This window comes from Schistocerca gregaria, chromosome 1, assembly GCF_023897955.1.
Source record: "Schistocerca gregaria isolate iqSchGreg1 chromosome 1, iqSchGreg1.2, whole genome shotgun sequence".
In the NCBI taxonomy this organism is placed as follows: domain Eukaryota; kingdom Metazoa; phylum Arthropoda; class Insecta; order Orthoptera; family Acrididae; genus Schistocerca; species Schistocerca gregaria.
In genome coordinates this window covers 1,188,136,190-1,188,156,085 of record NC_064920.1, presented here as the reverse complement: position 1 = coordinate 1,188,156,085, position 19,896 = coordinate 1,188,136,190, and the positions used below count along the sequence as shown (strand labels likewise).

The following is a 19,896-nucleotide window of genomic DNA, read 5'->3' as shown; positions in this document are numbered from 1 at the left end:
GAAGAAGAGAAATTTGTTAACACCGAGTATAGATTTAATTGTCAGGAAGTCGTTTCGAAAGTATTTGTATGGAGTGTAGCCATGTATGGAAGTGAAATATGGACGATATATAGTTTGGACAAGAAGAGAATAGAAGCTTTCGAAATGTGGTGCTACAGAAGAATGCTGAAGATTAGATGGGTACATCACATAACTAATGAGGAAGTAATGAATAGAATTGGGGAGAAGAGGAGTCTGTGGCACAAATTGACTAGAAGAAATGATCGGTTGGTAGGACATGTTCTGAGGCATCAAGGGATCACCAATTTAGTACTGGAGGACAGCTTGGAGGGCAAAAATCGTAGAGGGAAACCAAGAGATGAATACACTAAGCAGATTCAGAAGGACGTAGGCTGCAGTAGGTACTGGGAGATGAAGAAGCTTGCACAGGATAGAGTAGCATGGAGAGCTGCATCAAACCAGTTTCAGGACTGAAGACCACAACAACAATATAAAGATCTCTTTCCGCTGTCTTCAAACCTGTCTTTTTCTGCCTTAAGATGTTCAGGAATCAAATTTCTATATTGACCTATAAGGCTGTCCATTCTTTGTTCTGAATGTGGTTATTTCCAAGCGTCGCTTTTCCTGTTTTCTTCGCTATTGATCTTGTCTCTACTTTTTCATTGCTATGTGGGAGATTGCGACACTGTACCCACTAACACCAAGGTACTTACTTCGACTGAGTTTTGGATTAATGCTGATGGCCGCTTTCTTTAACTTTACACAGCTCTCTATTTAACTATGTGATATGGCCGGTGAATTACCATCATGTCAAGTATTTATTCCTACATCTGTATTTACTAGCCTTGAAGTACTCATACTCAATAAGCTGTATGCACTGGAAAAGTCAGTCATCACACTAGGGCCCTCCTCACTTCAAATTTAATTGGTTCGACATCAGGATCGATTCTGTAGCACTTTCCAGTCTATTTTATGTTGGTGTTAAATGGTTTCAGCTATAGATGTAGTCTGTAGTGTTCCTGTGGGTACATACGTTAACTACAAATTTTTTTTCTTTCCTTTTTGTACAGATGCAGTGGGTCGAACATCTGCATTCGCAGGCGGCAGCTGGAGAGTGCACTGGGCTTTTACGTGATGATCTGGTGAGTGGCGTACAGCACTTATCTGAAGCTGACTCTCGTTAATGTCTAATACTCTGCATCCCGAAGCAGTAATGAAACATGGGATATGTTTTGTCAGCTCATTTTTTACCTGCCTTACACAACTGGATAGATTCGATAATTGCTGAGGAGGTACTGAAACGAACTGGACAGAAATGAGATTTATGGCACAACTTACTAAAAGAGATATCTTTTAACGGGGCACTTCATGTGGTATCAAGCAATCGTCACTTTGATTCCAAAGCGTCACGACGGTGAGGTGGTTCAAATAGGTGTAGCTTGCACTAGTCGTACACAAATAAAGGAGCTAGCTAGCCTGAATTTAAACCCACACATGATCCTTTCATTTACTTTCGTCATCATTTCGCTGATGGGCAGACTGAATAGTATGGGCGAAAGACTGAGAAACTGAAACATATTCCACTATTTTACATCGTGGAACTCTTTTTGCAGTCTTGCTTCTACAATAATGAGCGACGTCAGAGGTGCCTCTCTGGTGCCTTTTCCTACATCAACATCCATACTCCGCAAGCCACCTGACGGTGTGTGGCGGAGCGTACCTTGAGTATCTCTACCGGTTCTCCCTTCTATTCCAGTCTCGTATTGTTCGTGGAAAGAAGAATTGTCGGTATGCCTCTGTGTGGGCTCTAATCTCTCTGATTTTATCCTCATGGTCTCTTCGCGAGATATATGTAGGAGGGAGCTATATACTGCTTCACCCCTCGGTGAAGGTATGTTCTCGAAACTTTAACAAAAGCCCGTACCGAGCTACTGAGCGTCTCTCCTGCAGCATCTTCCACCGGTGTTTATCTACCATCTCCGTAACGGTTTCGCGATTGCTAAATGAACCTGTAACGAAGCACGCTGCTCTCCATTGGATCTTCTCTACCTCTTCTATCAACCCTATCTGGTACGCATCCCACACTGCTGAGCAGTATTCAAGCAGTGGGCGAACAAGCCTACTGTAACCTACTTCCTATGTTTTCGGATTGCATTTCCTTAGGATTCTTCCAATGACTCTAGCATCTGCTTTACCGACGATCAACTTTATATGTTCACTCCATTTTAAATCACTCCTAATGCGTACTCCCAGATAATTTATGGAATTACCTGCTTCCAGTTGCTGACCTGCTATATTGTAGCTAAGTGATATGGGATCTTTCTGTCTATGTATTCGCAGCACCTTTCCTCAATCAAAGCTTTCTTTTCCATTCTTCGGTGTGTTATACTAGTCAGTCGATTTTTCGGTAGTTCTCGCTCTTATAACCCTTCGGAATTTTGTGTAGTTTGTAGACTATAAAATCCTTCAATCGAACTTGAAAAGTCGTTTGGTTTTCACTTTCACTCATGATTTTAGAAATGTAGATATGCAGTCGACGTCTATAGATTTATTTGACCGTATGTCCGTCGAAACTCTGATAAGTGCCATTACTGGACCCCTACGTCTATCATCTCAACATCCATTTCTATCCCTCGTAGAGGCCTTCAATGAACTCTTTCCACCCATTCGCTCACTCTGCCCAGCGTTTAATAGTGGAATTCCTGTTGCACACTTAGTGGCTTATACAGCTGTTTTGCTCTGTTTCGGAGTAATGATTTAATCCTTGCTTAGGTAAAGATGTAGTAATTTGAGGTTTCCATGTTTCAGGTTTCTCCTGCACAAATAATACGTAGTTAAATTTTAAGAGAACTAGTTGAGGAAGATGGAGAGTAGTTTTAGATTATCGGTTTAGTGTTTATTGGCTTTGCCTGATGAACTGTTAGTGACTGATATAACAGCATAATAATGCCCTTACATTGTAAATCATTATCATCTTTACAGTCCTCTCTAAAAGTCCTATGTTTGTTACTTAGAGCTGGTGGTGGAATAGTCTGACGAAGACCAAGGCTTATCACTAACAGTTGGTGGTGGAAGTCTTTTCAGCGGATGGTTACTCTGCTTCCAGTACAAACAATTTCCCTCTTCCGACAACTTTTAACTTAATGCGGTGCTAACCAGTATGTCTTTTCTCAGGGAGTTACAAAACTCACTTCAAGTGCAATTTTTCTCTGTCGTTTCTGTGTTCTATTTACTTCCGTGCATATCCGTTTACAAGTGAGAAACGCCCTTTGAGTTTGCCTTTTCCGGTATCCTGTCAATGCACATTGGATTCACGCTGTCACCTTCGAATATGTTTGGGTCCACCAAACAATAGGTGGTCTCGTTACTGTATGTCACAAACCACTGCAGCTTCTTCTTTGTAATAGTTGGACTTCATTGGAATAGCGTGCACTACTTTTCAGAGGGCAAGTGCCTCCCAAGTTATTTCATATGCTTCACGAGAACAAGCACAATCGATACAAACAACGTTACCGCTGGTAGAAAGGCTCCCAAGTATGGTGTCGGATGGTATTTGTAAAGTCACAGTATTACCAAGTAGCCACTGAAGATTTGTGTGGTGTCACAGAAGACGACGAGCTTTTCCCTCGTAAAAATGCCGAGCTAGTTACACCACAAAATCAGATGCAACGCCGGTGAACCATTCAAGCAGGTATCGGCCCATAACAAGTGCGAGCTGTGAGGGTCAATAGATTTAATAGACTGAACTTGCCCACATAACCGTAACTTGTACGTATACATGACCATTACATAAAAAGTGGACACATCTTTAACTGCTGGGATAAACAGTATTAAATATACACGTAAATCGGAATTATATTTTGCATCGCGTTTGCCGTCATCTCCATTATTACCTTAACTCACACGCAACTGAAAAATTCGTACTGAAACATTAAACGCAAATAAGTACACACAAAAAGGACCCGCATATTACAGCTGCGCCAAACGAACATTAATAATCAGACATCAATTATTTTTAAAATTGTTCTCCTTCTACCATAGTTAAAAGCAACAAACTGATAGTTACAGAATTATTCTAGTTATGTACATTGAATACACATATATGATTTTGTGTTCCATGTCTCTTACCGAGCTTTCTGTATTCTGCCAACAGGAGTGGACTCGCCAACACCATCCCGCTCACAGAAGAAGACTAGATGAGAAAACAGATCAGCTCGAGACAACTGCCGTGCCTCCAGCATCAGAACCCGCGACTACTGCCGAATCCCTATCTGAGCCCCCCGATATGCAGTTAGGGATGGATGATAGACCACCAGCACGCTCAGTGGCAACTCTTGCAGACTGGCATGACGAGCCAGCGGATGAGGAATTAGAGAGTTATGCTGAGCCACCACCTGACTCAGTAGAAAGTACTGCACAATGGCCTGATGAGCCCTATAATGAGAAGTTGGAAAGAGATTCTGAGCCGCCACCAGACTCAGTAGAAAGTACTGCACAATGGCCTGATGAGCCCTATAACGAGAAGTTGGAAAGAGATTCTGAGCCGCCACCTGACTCAGTAGAAAGTACTGCACAATGGCCTGATGAGCCCTATAACGAGAAGTTGGAAAGAGATTCTGAGCCGCCACCTGACTCAGTAGAAAGTACTGCACAATGGCCTGATGAGCCCCATAATGAGAAGTTGGAAAGAGAATCTGAGCCACCACCTGACTCAGTAGAAAGTACTGCACAATGGCCTGATGAGCCCTATAATGAGAAGTTGGAAAGAGATTCTGAGCCGCTACCAGACTCAGTAGAAAGTACTGCACAATGGCCTGATGAGCCCTATAACGAGAAGTTGGAAAGACATTCTGAGCCGCCACCAGACTCAGTAGAAAGTGCTGCACAATGGCCTGATGAGCCCTATAACGAGAAGTTGGAAAGAGATTCTGAGCCGCCACCAGACTCAGTAGAAAGTACTGCACAATGGCCTGATGAGCCCTATAATGAGAAGTTGGAAAGAGATTCTGAGCCGCCACCAGACGCAGTAGAAAGTACTGCACAATGGCCTGATGAGCCCTATAACGAGAAGTTGGAAAGAGATTCTGAGCCGCCACCAGACTCAGTAGAAAGTACTGCACAGTGGCCTGATGAGCCCTATAACGAGAAGTTGGAAAGAGATTCTGAGCCGCTACCAGACTCAGTAGAAAGTACTGCACAATGGCCTGATGAGCCCTATAACGAGAAGTTGGAAAGAGATTCTGAGCCGCCACCAGACTCAGTAGAAAGTACTGCACAATGGCCTGATGAGCCCTATAACAAGATGTTGGAAATAGATTCTGAGCCGCCACCAGACTCAGTAGATAGTACTGCACAATGGCCCGATGAGCCCTATAACGAGAAGTTGGAAAGAGATTCTGAGCCGCCACCAGACTCAGTAGAAAGTACTGCACAATTGCCTGATGAGCCCTATAACGAGAAGTTGGAAAGAGATTCTGAGCCGCCACCAGACTCAGTAGAAAGTACTGCACAATGGCCTGATGAGCCCTATAACGAGAGGTTGGAAAGAGATTCTGAGCCGCCACCAGACTCAGTAGAAAGTACTGCACAATGGCCTGATGAGCCCTATAACGAGAAGTTGGAAAGAGATTCTGAACCGCCACCAGACTCAGTAGAAAGTACTGCACAATGGCCTGATGAGCCCTATAACGAGAAGTTGGAAAGAGATTCTGAGCCGCCACCAGACTCAGTAGAAAGTGCTGCACAATGGCCTGATGAGCCCTATAACAAGAAGTTGGAAAGAGATTCTGAGCCGCCACAAGACTCAGTAGAAAGTACTGCACAATGGCCTGATGAGCCCTATAACGAGAAGTTGGAAAGAGATTCTGAGCCGCCACCAGACTCAGTAGAAAGTACTGCAGAATGGCCTGATGAGCCCTATAATGAGAAGTTGGAAAGAGAATCTGAGCCACCACCTGACTCAGTAGAAAGTACTGCACAATGGCCTGATGAGCCCTATAACGAGAAGTTGGAAAGAGATTCTGAGCCGCCACTAGACTCAGTAGAAAGTACTGCACAATGGCCTGATGAGCCCTATAACAAGAAGATGGAAAGACATTCTGAGCCGCCACCAGACTCAGTAGAAAGTACTTCAGAATGGCCTGATGAGCCCTATAACGAGAAGTTGGAAAGAGATTCTGAGCCGCCACCAGACTCAGTAGAAAGTACTGCACAATGGCCTGATGAGCCCTATAACGAGAAGTTGGAAAGAGATTCTGAGCCGCCACCTGACTCAGTAGAAAGTACTGCAGAATGGCCTGATGAGCCCTATAACGAGAAGTTGGAAAGAGTTTCTGAGCCGCCACCAGACTCAGTAGAAAGTACTGCAGAATGGCCTGATGAGCCCTTTAATGAGAAGTTGGAAAGAGATTCTGAGCTGCCACCAGACTCAGTAGAAGGTACTGCACAATGGCCTGATGAGCCCTATAACGAGAATTTGGAAAGAGAATCTGAGCCACCACCAGACTTAGTAGAATGTACTGCACAATGGCCTGATGAGCCCTCTAATGAGAAGTTGGATATACCTGATGAGCCCTCCAATAAGGAATGTTTGGCAACCACCTCTATCTTTGCAGAATATTGTCGTTTGAGAGCATCTCTTAGTGTTGGCCTTATGAAAGTAACGCCCTTAAAAACAGGACCATTTCCGATCAAAACAGCCTTTATCGTTACAGGCCCACCGAAGAAGAGGGCCTTTACTGAACGGAAGGTGTGTCCTATTAAGGCAGCCTTCATAGTCACAGGGCCTCCAAAGATAAGAGCATTTACTCCAAAGAAGGTCTGATCAATTAAAATGTCCTTTTGTGTTACTGAACCACCGAAGAAGAAGGCATTCGCTTGTAAATTTCTTGTACCCAGTAAAACCCAAGTCCCTGGTTTTGATGTGACTAACAATGTGAAGTGCCCTTAAAAATTGGGTCAGTCTTGATTGTAGCCTTGCCATGAAGAAAATTTTAATGTACGCTTTTTAGAAATTGTTTGAAATGAATTTGCAAATGTTTCGAATAAATCAAAATTTAAAGTGAACATTCGTTTGCTTTATTTACTCAGTTGTTTCTTTGAATGACTGTTTTTGTGATGGTACTGGCTTGTATATTGCGCTAAGCTGCTATTTCGTCAGCACCCACACTTAACAAAAAGAACACAACAGTGGTTATTAATTGGTAGCAGCAACCAACAAAACGTAAATTAAAAAATTGGAATCTACAACCACATTTGTTCACAAACAACAAAACAGGGACAAGTCAGGACAGTCTGTGAGTAAAATACATTGACTGTAAAGACACAACCTCAAAATAGTGCAACATGAAAGTGTGTCTTCAGGGTCAACAGGAAATGAAACGATGTAGCAACCGTCTTACAAACAAAGAAAATTCTTCTACCTAAGCCACTATCGACGAGATCAGTCATAAAATAGAATCTTAACACACGAAACACATTCAGTTCATCATCTAAAACAGAGGTCAACTGGTCTGTGGGTTGCGGCCCTAATTGCTTGGTATAAAGCGCATTTAGTTACAGTTTGGCGTAGGAAAAGGTTTGCACTACAAGAACTGTACACAAGTTGGTCGTCCTGCCGAAGGAGGGACCCATGCGTCAAAGGACAGTTTCCTATCCGGAGATGCGTTAAAAGTAGTTGTTGCCGTCGCTGTCGCCGTAAGGAGATGCGCAACGGTCGTGTCGTCGGTTTCGCCGGCCTCAGCTTTTTCTCCAACGCTAACCACTCCTCCCACAGACCCACGAAGTTGTCTCTCAATGGCGAGGGAGCTGCATGGGCAGTGAGAGGACATTCAGAAATTGTAATCTCCAGACAGGCATCATTAGCCGCGGCATATGTTGCGTTTGCCTAACTGAAAAGTAACTGTTTTTTTTCTGTTTTTGAAGTACTGAATTTATCGAGGATTTCAAAGAGTTTTGAAGGGTTCTGCCCCGGACGGACCTACAATAAAAATTAAAGTAAATTTAACGTGAGAGCTAATCACTACGAGGTTTGCTGCTGGATCTACGTCAGCGTGGAATACGTAAACGACTGCAGCTACATGCTGAAGCCTAGACGTCAAATTGGAGTTCACTGCTGCAACGGCTCAGAACAGCGAGGACGAATGTGCAGCTGCAGTAGTTTTAAATGTATCCATTGGAACGACAGATTTCATGACGATGACTGCATGACAATAAACGTAGGTTGAAGCTACACTGAAGAAAGACGAATGCTTATGAAGCTCGTTAGGTTATTTACTTCATTTCGTATCCATTCACATAGTGTTAATATTCTCGCGTCTCACTGCTAACAGATGCAATGAACTACTTTCCACGATTTCCTCCGTACCACTAAGCAATCGTCAGCACTTCGGAAAGCGATCGCTGAGGAGGAACAATTTGTTTTGACTGTCAGAGAAAGCAAATAGCGGTATTGAGAGCCTTTATACAATGATCAGCCAGAACATTATGTCCACCAACCAACTGTCGACACAAGCCCGTCCAGGCGATGGCAGCGTCATCTAGCGAGGAATGACTGCCAGTCAGAAACAAACATGGTGCATGTATTACATGTACATGTATGCTGCCTGTGTGTAGAATGGGGAAGGCGGGCGATCTACCTAAGTCTGACCGAGGGCACATTTTTAAAACCTCTGAGGCTCGGTTCAAATGGTTCAAATGACTCTGAGGTCATCAGTCCCCTAGAACGTAAAACTACGTAAACCTAACTAACCTAAGGACATGACATACATCCATGCCCGAGGCAGGATTCGAACCTGCGATCGTAGCGGTCGTGCGGTTCCAGACTGTAGCGCCTAGAACCGCCCCGCCACTGGGGCCGGCTCTGAGGCTCGGTAAGAGCATTTTGGAAACTGGACAACTTGTTGGGAGTTCGAGGGGTGCTGTGTTGAATGTCTTCAACACGTGGCGAAACCAATATTAAACCACGTCCGGACGTCGTCGGGTTGGGCGTCCACCCCTAATTGCAGTTGTCGGACGTGGCAGGCTGGGCAGACGAATAAAACAGAACAGGTGGCGGAACTGACATTGGACTTCAATGCTAGGCAGAGTACAAGTATTTCTGAACACAGAGGACACCGAATATTCCTAACGATGGGGCCTCCTCAGCCGACGCCCCATGCATGTCTCAATGTTAACACCGTGACATCGACAGTTACAACTATAATGGACACCTGTCCATCGATACTTGACGTTACCGCAGTGGCAGAACTTTTCACGGTCTGATACATCCCCAAACAGCGTATCCAGACACTCTGGGATGATGATGGCATTGAAACAGAGGATGACACACACTGAAATACTAACCAACTTTTCCAAAGCTGTTTCACACAGGAAGATCGCACTGCATTTCTTTCTCTAAATCCTCGCACCAACTAAAAAATGGCTGACACAGGAATAAGTGCACAAGGAATATAAAAGCAACTGAAATCACTCAACAGAGGAAAGTCCACTGGATCTGACGGGATACCAATACGATTCTACACAGAGTACGCGAAAGAACTTGTCCCCCTTCTAACAGCCGTGTACCGCAAGTCTCTACAGGAACGGAAGGTTCCAAATGACTGGAAAAGGGCACAGGTAGTTCCAGTTTACAAGAAGGGTCGTCGAGCAGATGCGGAAAACTATAGCTCTATGACATCGATCTGTTGTAGAATTTTAGAACATGCTCTTTGCTCGCGTATCACGTCATTTCTGGAAGCGCGGAATCTACTCTGTAGGAATCAACATGGATTCCGGAAAAAGCGATCGTGTGAGACCCAACTCGCTGTATTTGTTCATGAGACCCAGAAAATATTAGATACATTCTCCCAGGTAGATGCCATTTTCCTTGACTTCCGGAAGGCGTTCGATACAGTTCCGCACTGTCGCCTGATAAACAAAGTAAGAACCTACGGAATATCAGACCAGCTGTGTGGCTGGAATGAAGAGTTTTTAGCAAACAGAACACAGCATGTTGTTCTCAATGGAAAGACATCGACATACGTTAAAGTAACCTCTGGCGTGCCACAGAGGAGTGATAAGGAACCATTGCTTTTCACAATATATATAAATGACCTAGTAGATAGTGTCGGAAGTTCCATGCGGCTTTTCGCGGATGATGCTGTAGTATACAGAGAAGTTGCAGCACTAGAAAATTGCAGCGAAATGCAGGAAGATCTGCAGCGGATAGGCACTTGGTGCAGGGAGTGGCAACTGACCCTTAACATAGACAAATGTAATGTATTGCGAATACATAAAAAGAAGGATCCTTTATTGTATGATTATATGATAGCGGAACAAACACCAGTAGCAGTTACTTCTGTAAACTATCTGGGATTATGAGTACGTAACGATTTGTAGTGGATTGATCATATAAAATTAATTGTTGGTAAAGCGGGTGAAAGTCTGAGATTCATTGGAAGAGTCTTTAGAAAATGTAGTCCATCAACAAAGGAGGTGGCCTACAAACACCCGTTCGGCCTATAATTGAGTATTGCTCATCAGTGTCGGATTCGTACCAGGGCTGGTTGACAGAGGAGATAGAGAAGATCCAAAAAAGAGCGGCGCGTTTCTTCACAGGGTTATTTGGTAAGCGTGATAGCGTTACAGAGATGTTTAGCAAACTCAAGTGGCAGGCTCTTCAAGAGAGGCGCTCTGCATCGCGGTGTAGCTTGCTGTCCAGGTTTCGAGAGGGCGCGTTTCTGGATGAGGTATCGAATATATTGCTTCCTCCTACTTATACCTCCCGAGGAGATCACGAATGTAAAACTAGAGAGATTCGAGCGCGCACGGAGGGTTTCCTGCAGTCGTTCTTCCCGCGAATCATACACGAGTGGAACAGGAATGGGAGGTAACGACAATGGCACGTAAAGTGCCCTCCGCCACACACCGTTGGGGGCCTTGCGAGGTATAAATGTAGATGTAGCTTCTTCATGATTCCGGTGGGAGGGCTCGAATCCGTCGTCTCCCAGGGGAAGAGCACCTGGGCACCTGAACTGCGTGACGGAGACAAGCTGGCGGCGGCTCCTTTGTGCTCTGGAGAACATTCAAGTGGGCATTGATGAGTCTAGTGGCGCTCGTGCAATGCACCATAACGGCCAAGGAGTATCGAACACTGGTTGCAGACCACGTGCTCCCTTTCACGACGATAATGTTTCCCGATGGCAGTGGCATTTTTCAGTAAGATAATGCGCCGTGTCAGAAGGCCAGGAGTGTGATGGATTGGTCCGAGAAAGACAGTTGCGAGTTCCACAATTGATTTGGCGGCCCCCAACTCACCAGACTACCTGCGGTGCGAGTCATTGTCTGTTTCTTTGTTGGAGCGCGTCGTTATTGGGATTAGGAGACCTAACTTCTACAAATTCACCTTGTCGAGAGGGCCCTGCTCTGTTTGAAGCTCGCCAGTTCTGATGGAATTCAGGTCTTTCGCTTTGTCAGTGGTTTACATAGTTTCTTGTTTGTCGGTCATGTGGTGGAGAGAATTTCTCCCGGAATCGTAACTGCGTGGTGGACCGTTGCGTCTGAAGTTATTCTGTCAAAGCGTTACTACGGAAATGCGATCTTTCTCTGTAACTATTATTACTCCGCCAGTGGTTGTCATATGGGTGGTGTCTGTTTTGGTCACGATTTGTGTTGTGAGAATAGCCTTGTCGTGCCCAGTTATTATTTCTTTCATCGCGGAATTGCGACGGATGTGACCTGTAATTGTTGCACTGTCATTTCTCAGTTTACTTTGGAGCCTAGTATTTCGTTTTTCACACGCCCTTATTGACACAATATTTCACACGATAACACAGAAAAGCACAATTTGAAGAGCAAAAATAAGAGAACACATTAACGTAGCACTGAAAATAATATCTCGTTAATTGTAAACGCAACTGCGAAATACTTAGTGCAACTCTACATGCATGCTACAACTGTTTTACTGTACAACAATGAAAGACTACAATTACAAAGGAGATTCTCTCTACAATTACGCGCTAGCAATAAACAAAATCTGCACTAATCACACAAACTACAAGAAAAAATAAGAAGACTCCAGTGAGGTATCCTCGGCTAAGGGTTGACATATGAAACGTCCCCTTAGAAAAATTGTAAAAGACTGTGCTTAAAGTGACACACAATATTTTTAGCGCAACGCAATCTGACTTTCAAAAAATCTCTAAAAAAATGGCCCTGACTAACATTAACCTCTACGTTTCACAAATCGCTTACCTCACAAAAATCTTGGTTACTCGAACTACTGCAATACAGCGAGCGCCACTACTGCCAGCTAAATAAAAGATTCAAACTACGGAAGGCACTAACTACTGGTAGGCATAGTTAGCTAATGAAAGAATTTAATACAGAACAAACAATGTATTTACCTTAATAGTCATTATATATATATATATATATATCAGTTCATGACACCAATTCTCACAAATTTCAAAACTCCGCCATCTCTCTCCCCACGTCCACCACTGCTGGCGGCTCACCTCCAACTGCGCAACGCTACGCGCTGTTAGCATCCAGCTGCCGCTGCCCAACGCTACAACGGCTGACAACAATGCAAACCAGCCACAGACTGCACACGGCACAGCCAGTGATTTTCATACAGAGCGCTACGTGGCGGTGTCGTTAGTAAAAAAAACCTAAACAGCCTACTTACAAAGGATAACCGAAGCAATGGTCTCCGAGCTGATAGTCCATGCTGCTGCAAATGTCGTCGAACTGTTCGTGCTGATGGTTGTTGTCCTGCAAACGTCCCCATCTGTTGACTCAGGGATCGAGATGTGGCTGTACGATCCGTTACGGCCATGCGGATAAGACGCCTGTCATCTCGACTGATAGTGATACGATGCCGTATTACCCTCCTTAACCCATCGATTCCATATTCTGCTAACAGTCATTAGACCTCGACCAATGGGAGCAGAAATGTCACCATACGATAAACCGCAATCGTGATTGGCTACAATCCGACCTTTATCAAAGTCGGAAACGTGGTGGTACGTATTTCTCCTCCTTACACGAGGCATCACAACAACGTTTCACCAGGCAACGCTGGTCAACTGCTGTTTGTGTATGAGAAATCGGTTTGAAACTTTCTTCATGTCAGCACGTTGTAAGTGTCGCCACCGGCGCCAACGTTGTGTGAATGCTCTGAAGAGCTACTTATTTGCATATCACATCATCTTCTACCTGTCGGTTAAATTTCGCGTCTGTGGCACGTCATCTTCGTGGTGTAGCAATTTTAATGGCTAGTAGTGTATATTTTTCTGTTTACGTACATCAAAACTGATGATGGTTATTTACATAAATGGATCTGCTCTCACACACCCCAGACCAAACTCATTATATAATGGAACCCTTGGTTCTACGGCAGCTTTTTAGCTGTGTTTACATCGAAACAAGCTACACGATGGTTCACTATAACTTCGTGAGATCCACACTTCTGTGATCTCTTGCATCAACGCGATTTACAGTCTGAAATCTTTTTTCATTCAGTGGTTACCGATATCAGTAACCTATTCTCTCTATTTGTAGAGTATATTGTCTAGCCTGGATGGCAACCTCCTGATGTAATGCAGAAAATCTCCTAAATTCATCCTTGATCTTCGCAGATACTGCAGCTGCAGTATTGCCCAAGAAGCACGAGGTTGCCACGTTCCTCAGTGCTACTTTGGCAAAGAGCATACGTAAAGACGGACGATAGTTATCCGATACCTCTTTGTAAAGAGCCCAGATCGAGTGCCCAAGTATCACACTGTCGGAGGCTCAACTATCAGTGATCTGTGACCACGACCGGTAAGTTAATGTTTCAGTCTTATCTACGGGTGAATGAGCATCATTTTTAGTCCCGCTGAAGAAAGGGAGGCGGCAAGAAAGAGGGGGAAGGGGTCCATGCACACTTTTAGTGTATAGGATGTAAAGAACAGGATAGACAGCAGGTCAGAGCGTGTGTTAACGTTCTTCATTACGTGAACGAGCACAGCGCCTCGTCTACTGCCGCACCTCGGCAAATTCTCCCGCAGTAGCGGGCGACAGAAGTTGTGGTGAGGGAAAAGCAGCCACGCCGAGGGTAAGTGGTGGCGACGCGGGGGAAACGAAGTTAAGGGCGGTGGCGGGTGCGCAGTGCCCGGCTGTCAGCCGACGTCGCAGGCCCGGCGCGTAGACGACGCGTGGCGCGGAGATGCCATTTCACAGCCTCGTATGCACCTTTACGGGGTCGGTAGGTGCCACAGGCGACACTCAGGCAGCGAGAAGTGAAATGATAAAAAATTACCTGCAAAAAGTCTGGATTTCAGAAGAGTTTCTCAAATGAAGATACCATTGACACAGGGTGAACCGACAAACTCTGGGAGGTTGTAGGGGACATCAAAAAAAAAAAATATTTTTCCGCAATGTCATTTCTTCCTATGAGGATTATTTGAACCGGTGGAGGCCATATTACACTCTCCGTCGTTAGAAGCCATATTACAATCTTCAGTTGTTAAAGGTCGAATTACACTCGCCAGTTGCCAGCAACTGCTGTCCACCAGTGTAGTAGTGCATTGTCTCTGTTTACTAATGGAGCGGTACACCTGGAGTGAGTACACTGATATGGTTGATGCGTACTACGTAACGCACCACAACGGACGAGCTGCACAGCGGGTTTATCAACAACAATATCCTAATCGCGCTATCCCGCATCGTACCACCTTTGCTGCTATGTACCAGCGTCTGCGTGAGACCGCATCATTTATCAGATTACCTGGACAGAGACACCGTCGCACGATAAGAACGCTGCAATTTGAGGAAGCTGTCTTGCAGCATGTGGAGCGGGATCCTTCAATCAGCACTCGTGCAATTCCATATAGCATGGGGATGAATCAGACGAATGTAAGACCAGTCCTTCGAGAGCAATTGTTACGTCCATTTTACTTACAGCGTTTTCACAACCTGGAACCAGTTGATTATCCTCCCAGAGCACAGTTCTCGCAGTGGTACGTGGAACAGTGTGAAATGCATCCTACGTTTCCATCTTCTGTGTTGTTTACCGATGAAGCAACGTTGGGGCGTGATGGAGTCTTCAACATGCACAGTTCGCATGTTTGGAGTGAACATAGACACATGCCACAGTTACTAGCGCTCATCAAGTGCCGTTCTTCGTTAATGTGTGGGTCGGTGTTGTTGGGGGCTGTTTAATTGCATCGTATCTGCTGCCTAGGGCATTAAATGACAGGCACTATTACACGTTTCCCGCCAGAGCATTGCCAGAATTGCTGGAAGACGTCCCGATCCCTACAAGACAACGCATGTGGTTCCAACATGACGGGGCGCCGGCACATTTCAGTCGTCGTGTGCGACGATTCCTGGACCGACTGTTCCCGGAAACATGGATTGGCAGAGGTGGTCCTGTACCATGGCCTGCTCGATGCACAGATATGTCCCCTCAGGACATTTTTGTGTGGGGAGAGTTGCGCAACCTTGTATAAGCAACTCCTGTTGCATCAGAAGAGGATCTGGTTGCCCGGATAGTAGCAGCAGCAGGAACAATTCAGGATACTCCTGGGGTTTTTGCCCGTGTTAGACAGAACATGATCCGACGGTGTAACCTTTGTTTACGTGTCAGTGGAGGCATTTTTAAAAATCTGCTGTAACTGAAATTGGGTTGTGTTAATGTGTTGTCTCTTGGTCATAACAAATGGAAAAGTGTTTATTGGTTTAATTAATTCGCCGCCAGAGAAATCATCCTCTACCAGTTTAAATACTCCTCATAGGAAAAAAAATGACATTAGGGAAACATATTTGTGTTGATGTCCCCTACAACCTCCCAGATTTTGTCGGTTTAAATACTTTTCACCCTGTACATACCAAATTTTACAATTACTACATCTACATCTACATGGATACTCTCCAAATCACATTTAACTGCCTGGCAGAGGGTTCCTCCAAGCACCTTCACAATTCTCTATGATTCCAATCTCGTATAGCGTACGGAAAAAGTGAACACCTGTATCTTTCCGTACTAGCTCTGATTTCCCTTATTTTATCGTGGTGATCGTTCCGCCCTATGTAGGTCGGTGTCAACAAAATATTTTCGCAATCGGAGGAGAAAGTTAGTGATTGCAATTTCATGAGAAGATTCCGTCGCAACGAAAAACGCCGTTGCAGAGCGCGATTAGCCGAGCGGTCTTAGGCGTTGCAGATACGTACTGTGCGGCTGGTCCCGGCGGAGGTTCGAGTCCTCCCTCGGGCATGGGGGTGTGTGTTCGTCCTTAGGACAATTTAGGTTAAGTAGTGTGTAAGCTTAGGGACTGATGACCTTAGCAGTTAAGTCCCATAAGATTTCACACTTTAAAAATGCCTGTCTTTTAATTACGTCCATCCAAAATCTTGTATCATTTCTGTGACACTCTCTCCCACATTTCTCGATAATACAAAACGTGCTCCCTCTCTTTGAACTTTTCCGATGTACTCCGTCAGTCCTATCTGGTCAGGATCCGACACCGCGCAGCAGCATTCTAAAAGAGGACGGACAAGTGTAGTGTAGGCCGTCTCCTTAGTAGGTCTGTTACATTTTCTAAGTGTCATGCCAATAAAACGCAGCCTTATGTTAGCCTTCCCCACAATATTCTCTATGTGTTCTCTCCAATTTAAGTTGTTCTTACTTGTAATACCTACGTATTTAGTTGAATTTACGGCTTTTAGATTAGACTGATTTATCGTGTAACCGAAGTTTAACGAGTTCCTTTTCACACTCATGTGGATGACCTCACAGTTTTCGTTCTTTAGGGACAACTGCCACCTTTCGCACGATCGGATATTTTTTCTAACTCGTTTTGCAGTTTGTTTTGATCTTCTGGTGCCTTTAATAGTCGATAAACGACAACTTCATTTGCAAACAACCGACGACTACTGCTCAGATTGTCTCCCAAATCTTTTATATAGACAAGGAACAGCAAAGGGCCTATAACACTATCTTGGGGAACACCTGAAATCACTTCTGTTTTACTCAATGACGTTGCGTCAGTTACTACAAACTGTGAAGCTCTCTGACAGGAAATCGCAAATCCAATCACATAAATGAGAAGCCTTCCGGTAATCCAGGAATACGAAATCGATCTGAAATCCCTTGTGAATAGCACTGACCACTTCATGTGAATAAGAGATTATCATCATATGATTTTTCCTGTGAGCTATTTAAACCGTTCGATGTTGGGAATAATAATATTCCCCATTATAAACTGAGGTTTTATAGAACTGGTCGTATAGCCAACCAGTGAATAAGGTTTTATGGAACTAAAAGGGGGTCTTCTCCTGACTGGGGAGAAATCGCTTATGGGGTGCCACGAGGCTCAGTCATAGGTCTATTATTGCATCTCATCAATGTGTACCACCTGCTGTCTAATAAACAACGAGCAGAATTAGTTGTTCTTATGATGCCACTAGTGTGTAATCAGCCCGCCACACAAAAAGCAAAAGAACAAACTACAAGCAATGTTCTTACAAGTATTACTGACTGGCGTTCTGCGAACTGTCGCAATCCCGATTTATAAGAGACAGAAAATATTCGGTTCTGTACACCTGTGGCTTCTGCACTAGGGATAAGTGTTACACATGGCAAGAAGAAAATAAGTCTGTTGGAAAATTCATAAATTTTATGAGTCCATATCAATGAGAATTTAAACTGAAAAAAACACCATTTAGAACTTATAAATACAATTTAGTTCAGACATTTTTGCAATTCGAATCACTGAAAATGTTGAGGATAAAAAATAAAGCAGTAAGTTGGAATACTATGTGTATTTTCGTTTAATAAAGTCGTAAGGAAAACCGTTCTTTGTCACAGGTTACTAGTCATAAATAAATAAAAAAACAGTTACTTCATTGATTTAATATAAATTCAAAAGAAAAACGGAAGGTGACACCAGATGGTGTTACGAGTATTGTCGTTCGCAATACGTACGGCTCAGCACGGTCACACACCCAATGCTTCGTACCGAGTTCGGCATGAAGCTGAAAATGCGACATTCTTGCAAAAGGGAAACTGACCTGCATCAAAAACTTTCAAATATTCGCGGGCTCTTTCTGACTGGGTAGGCCGCATGATAACGTTATTGTTAATAGACGAGTGACGAAATCATTTTTTTGCGTAGCTTGAGTGAAAATCCTGCAAGATACAAATAAAATGAGCTGTCCAAGTACCTCAGGGACGCACAGCGTACTACAAAACGAAAGGTATCGACTGAACAGGAAAAGTGTTTGGACACCAAAGTACACTAACAATGTGGTGTTAGCGCGCTCCCTTGAGGACACATCATAGAAATAGAATATAAAATTGATAAGTTTTTTGTCCGCCCCATGAACCATGGACCATGCCCTTGGTGGGGAGGCTTGCGTGCCTCAGCGATACATATGGCCGTACCGTAGGTGCAACCACAACGGAGGGGTATCTGTTGAGAGGCGAGACAAACGTGTGGTTCCTGAAGAGGGGCAGCAGCCTTTTCAGTAGTTGCAAGGGCAACAGTCTGGATGACTGACTGATCTGGCCTTGCAACATTAACCAAAACGGCCTTGCTGTGCTGGTACTGCGAACGGCTGAAAGCAAGGGGAAACTACAGCCGTAATTTTTCCCGAGGACATGCAGCTTTACTGTATGATTAAATGATGATGGCGTCCTCTTAGGTAAAATATTCCGCAGGTAAAATAGTCCCCCATTCGGATCTCCGGGCAGGGACTACTCAGGAGGATGTCGTTATCAGGAGAAAGAAAACTGGCGTTCTACGGATCGGAGCGTGGAATGTCAGACCCCTTAATCGGGCAGGTAGGTTAGAAAATTTAAAAAGGAAAATGGATAGGTTAAAGTTAGATATAGTGGGAATTAGTGAAATTCGGTGGCAGGAGGAACAAGATTTCTGGTCAGGTGACTACAGGGTTATAAACACAAAATCAAATAGGGGTAATGCAGAAGTAGGTTTAATAATGAATACAAAAATAGGAATGCGGATAAGCTACTACAAACAGCATATTGAACGCATTATTGTGGCCAAGATAGATACGAAGCCCACACCTACTACAGTAGTACAAGTTTATATGCCAACTAGCTCTGCAGATGACGAAGAAATTGAAGAAATGTACGATGAAATAAAAGAAAATATTCAGATAGTGAAGGGAGACGAAAATGGGTTACTGGAATTCGAGTGTAGGAAAAGGTAGAGAAGGAAACATAGTAGGTGAATATGAATTTGGGCTAAGAAATTAAAGAGAAAGCCGCCTAGTAGAATTTAGCACAGAGCACAACTTAATCATAGCTAACACTTGGTTTAAGAATCATGAAAGAAGGTTGTATACATGGAAGAACCCTGGAGATACTAAAAGGTATCCGATAGATTATATAATGCTAAGACAGAGATTTAGGAACCAGGTTTTAAGTTGTAAGACATTTCCAGGGGCAGATGTGGACTCTGATCACAATCTGTTGGTTATGACCTGAAGATTAAAACTGAAGAAAATGCAAAAATGTGGGAAATTAAGGAGATGGGACCTGGATAAACTGAAAGAACCAGAGGTTGTACAGAGTTTCAGGGAGAGCATAAGGGAACAATTGACAGGAATAGGGGAAAGAAATACAGTAGAAAAAAGTGGGTAGCTCTGAGGGAAGAAGTGGTGAAGGCAGCAGAGGAAAAAGTAGGTAAAAAGGCGAGGGCTGCTAGAAATCCTTGGGTAACAGAAGAAATATTGAATTTAATTGATGAAAGGAGAAAATATAAAAATGCAGTAAATGAAGCAGGCAAAAAGGAATACAAACGTCTCAAAAATGAGATCAACAGGAAGTGCATAATGGCTAAGCAGGGATGGCTAGAGGACAAATGTAAGGATGTAGGAGCCTATCTCACTAGGAGTAAGATAGATACT

At 44.0% G+C, this 19,896-nt stretch overlaps 1 protein-coding gene across 1 annotated transcript; it reads left to right on the top strand.

The window, feature by feature from the left end:
* Positions 1-4,297: 4,297 nt before the first annotated feature.
* On the top strand, positions 4,298-6,823 carry LOC126298223 (uncharacterized). The gene has a single exon (XM_049989560.1). The coding sequence runs from the start codon at positions 4,298-4,300 to the stop codon at positions 6,821-6,823; it is 2,526 nt and encodes an 841-aa protein (XP_049845517.1).
* The last annotated feature ends 13,073 nt before the right edge of the window (positions 6,824-19,896 follow it).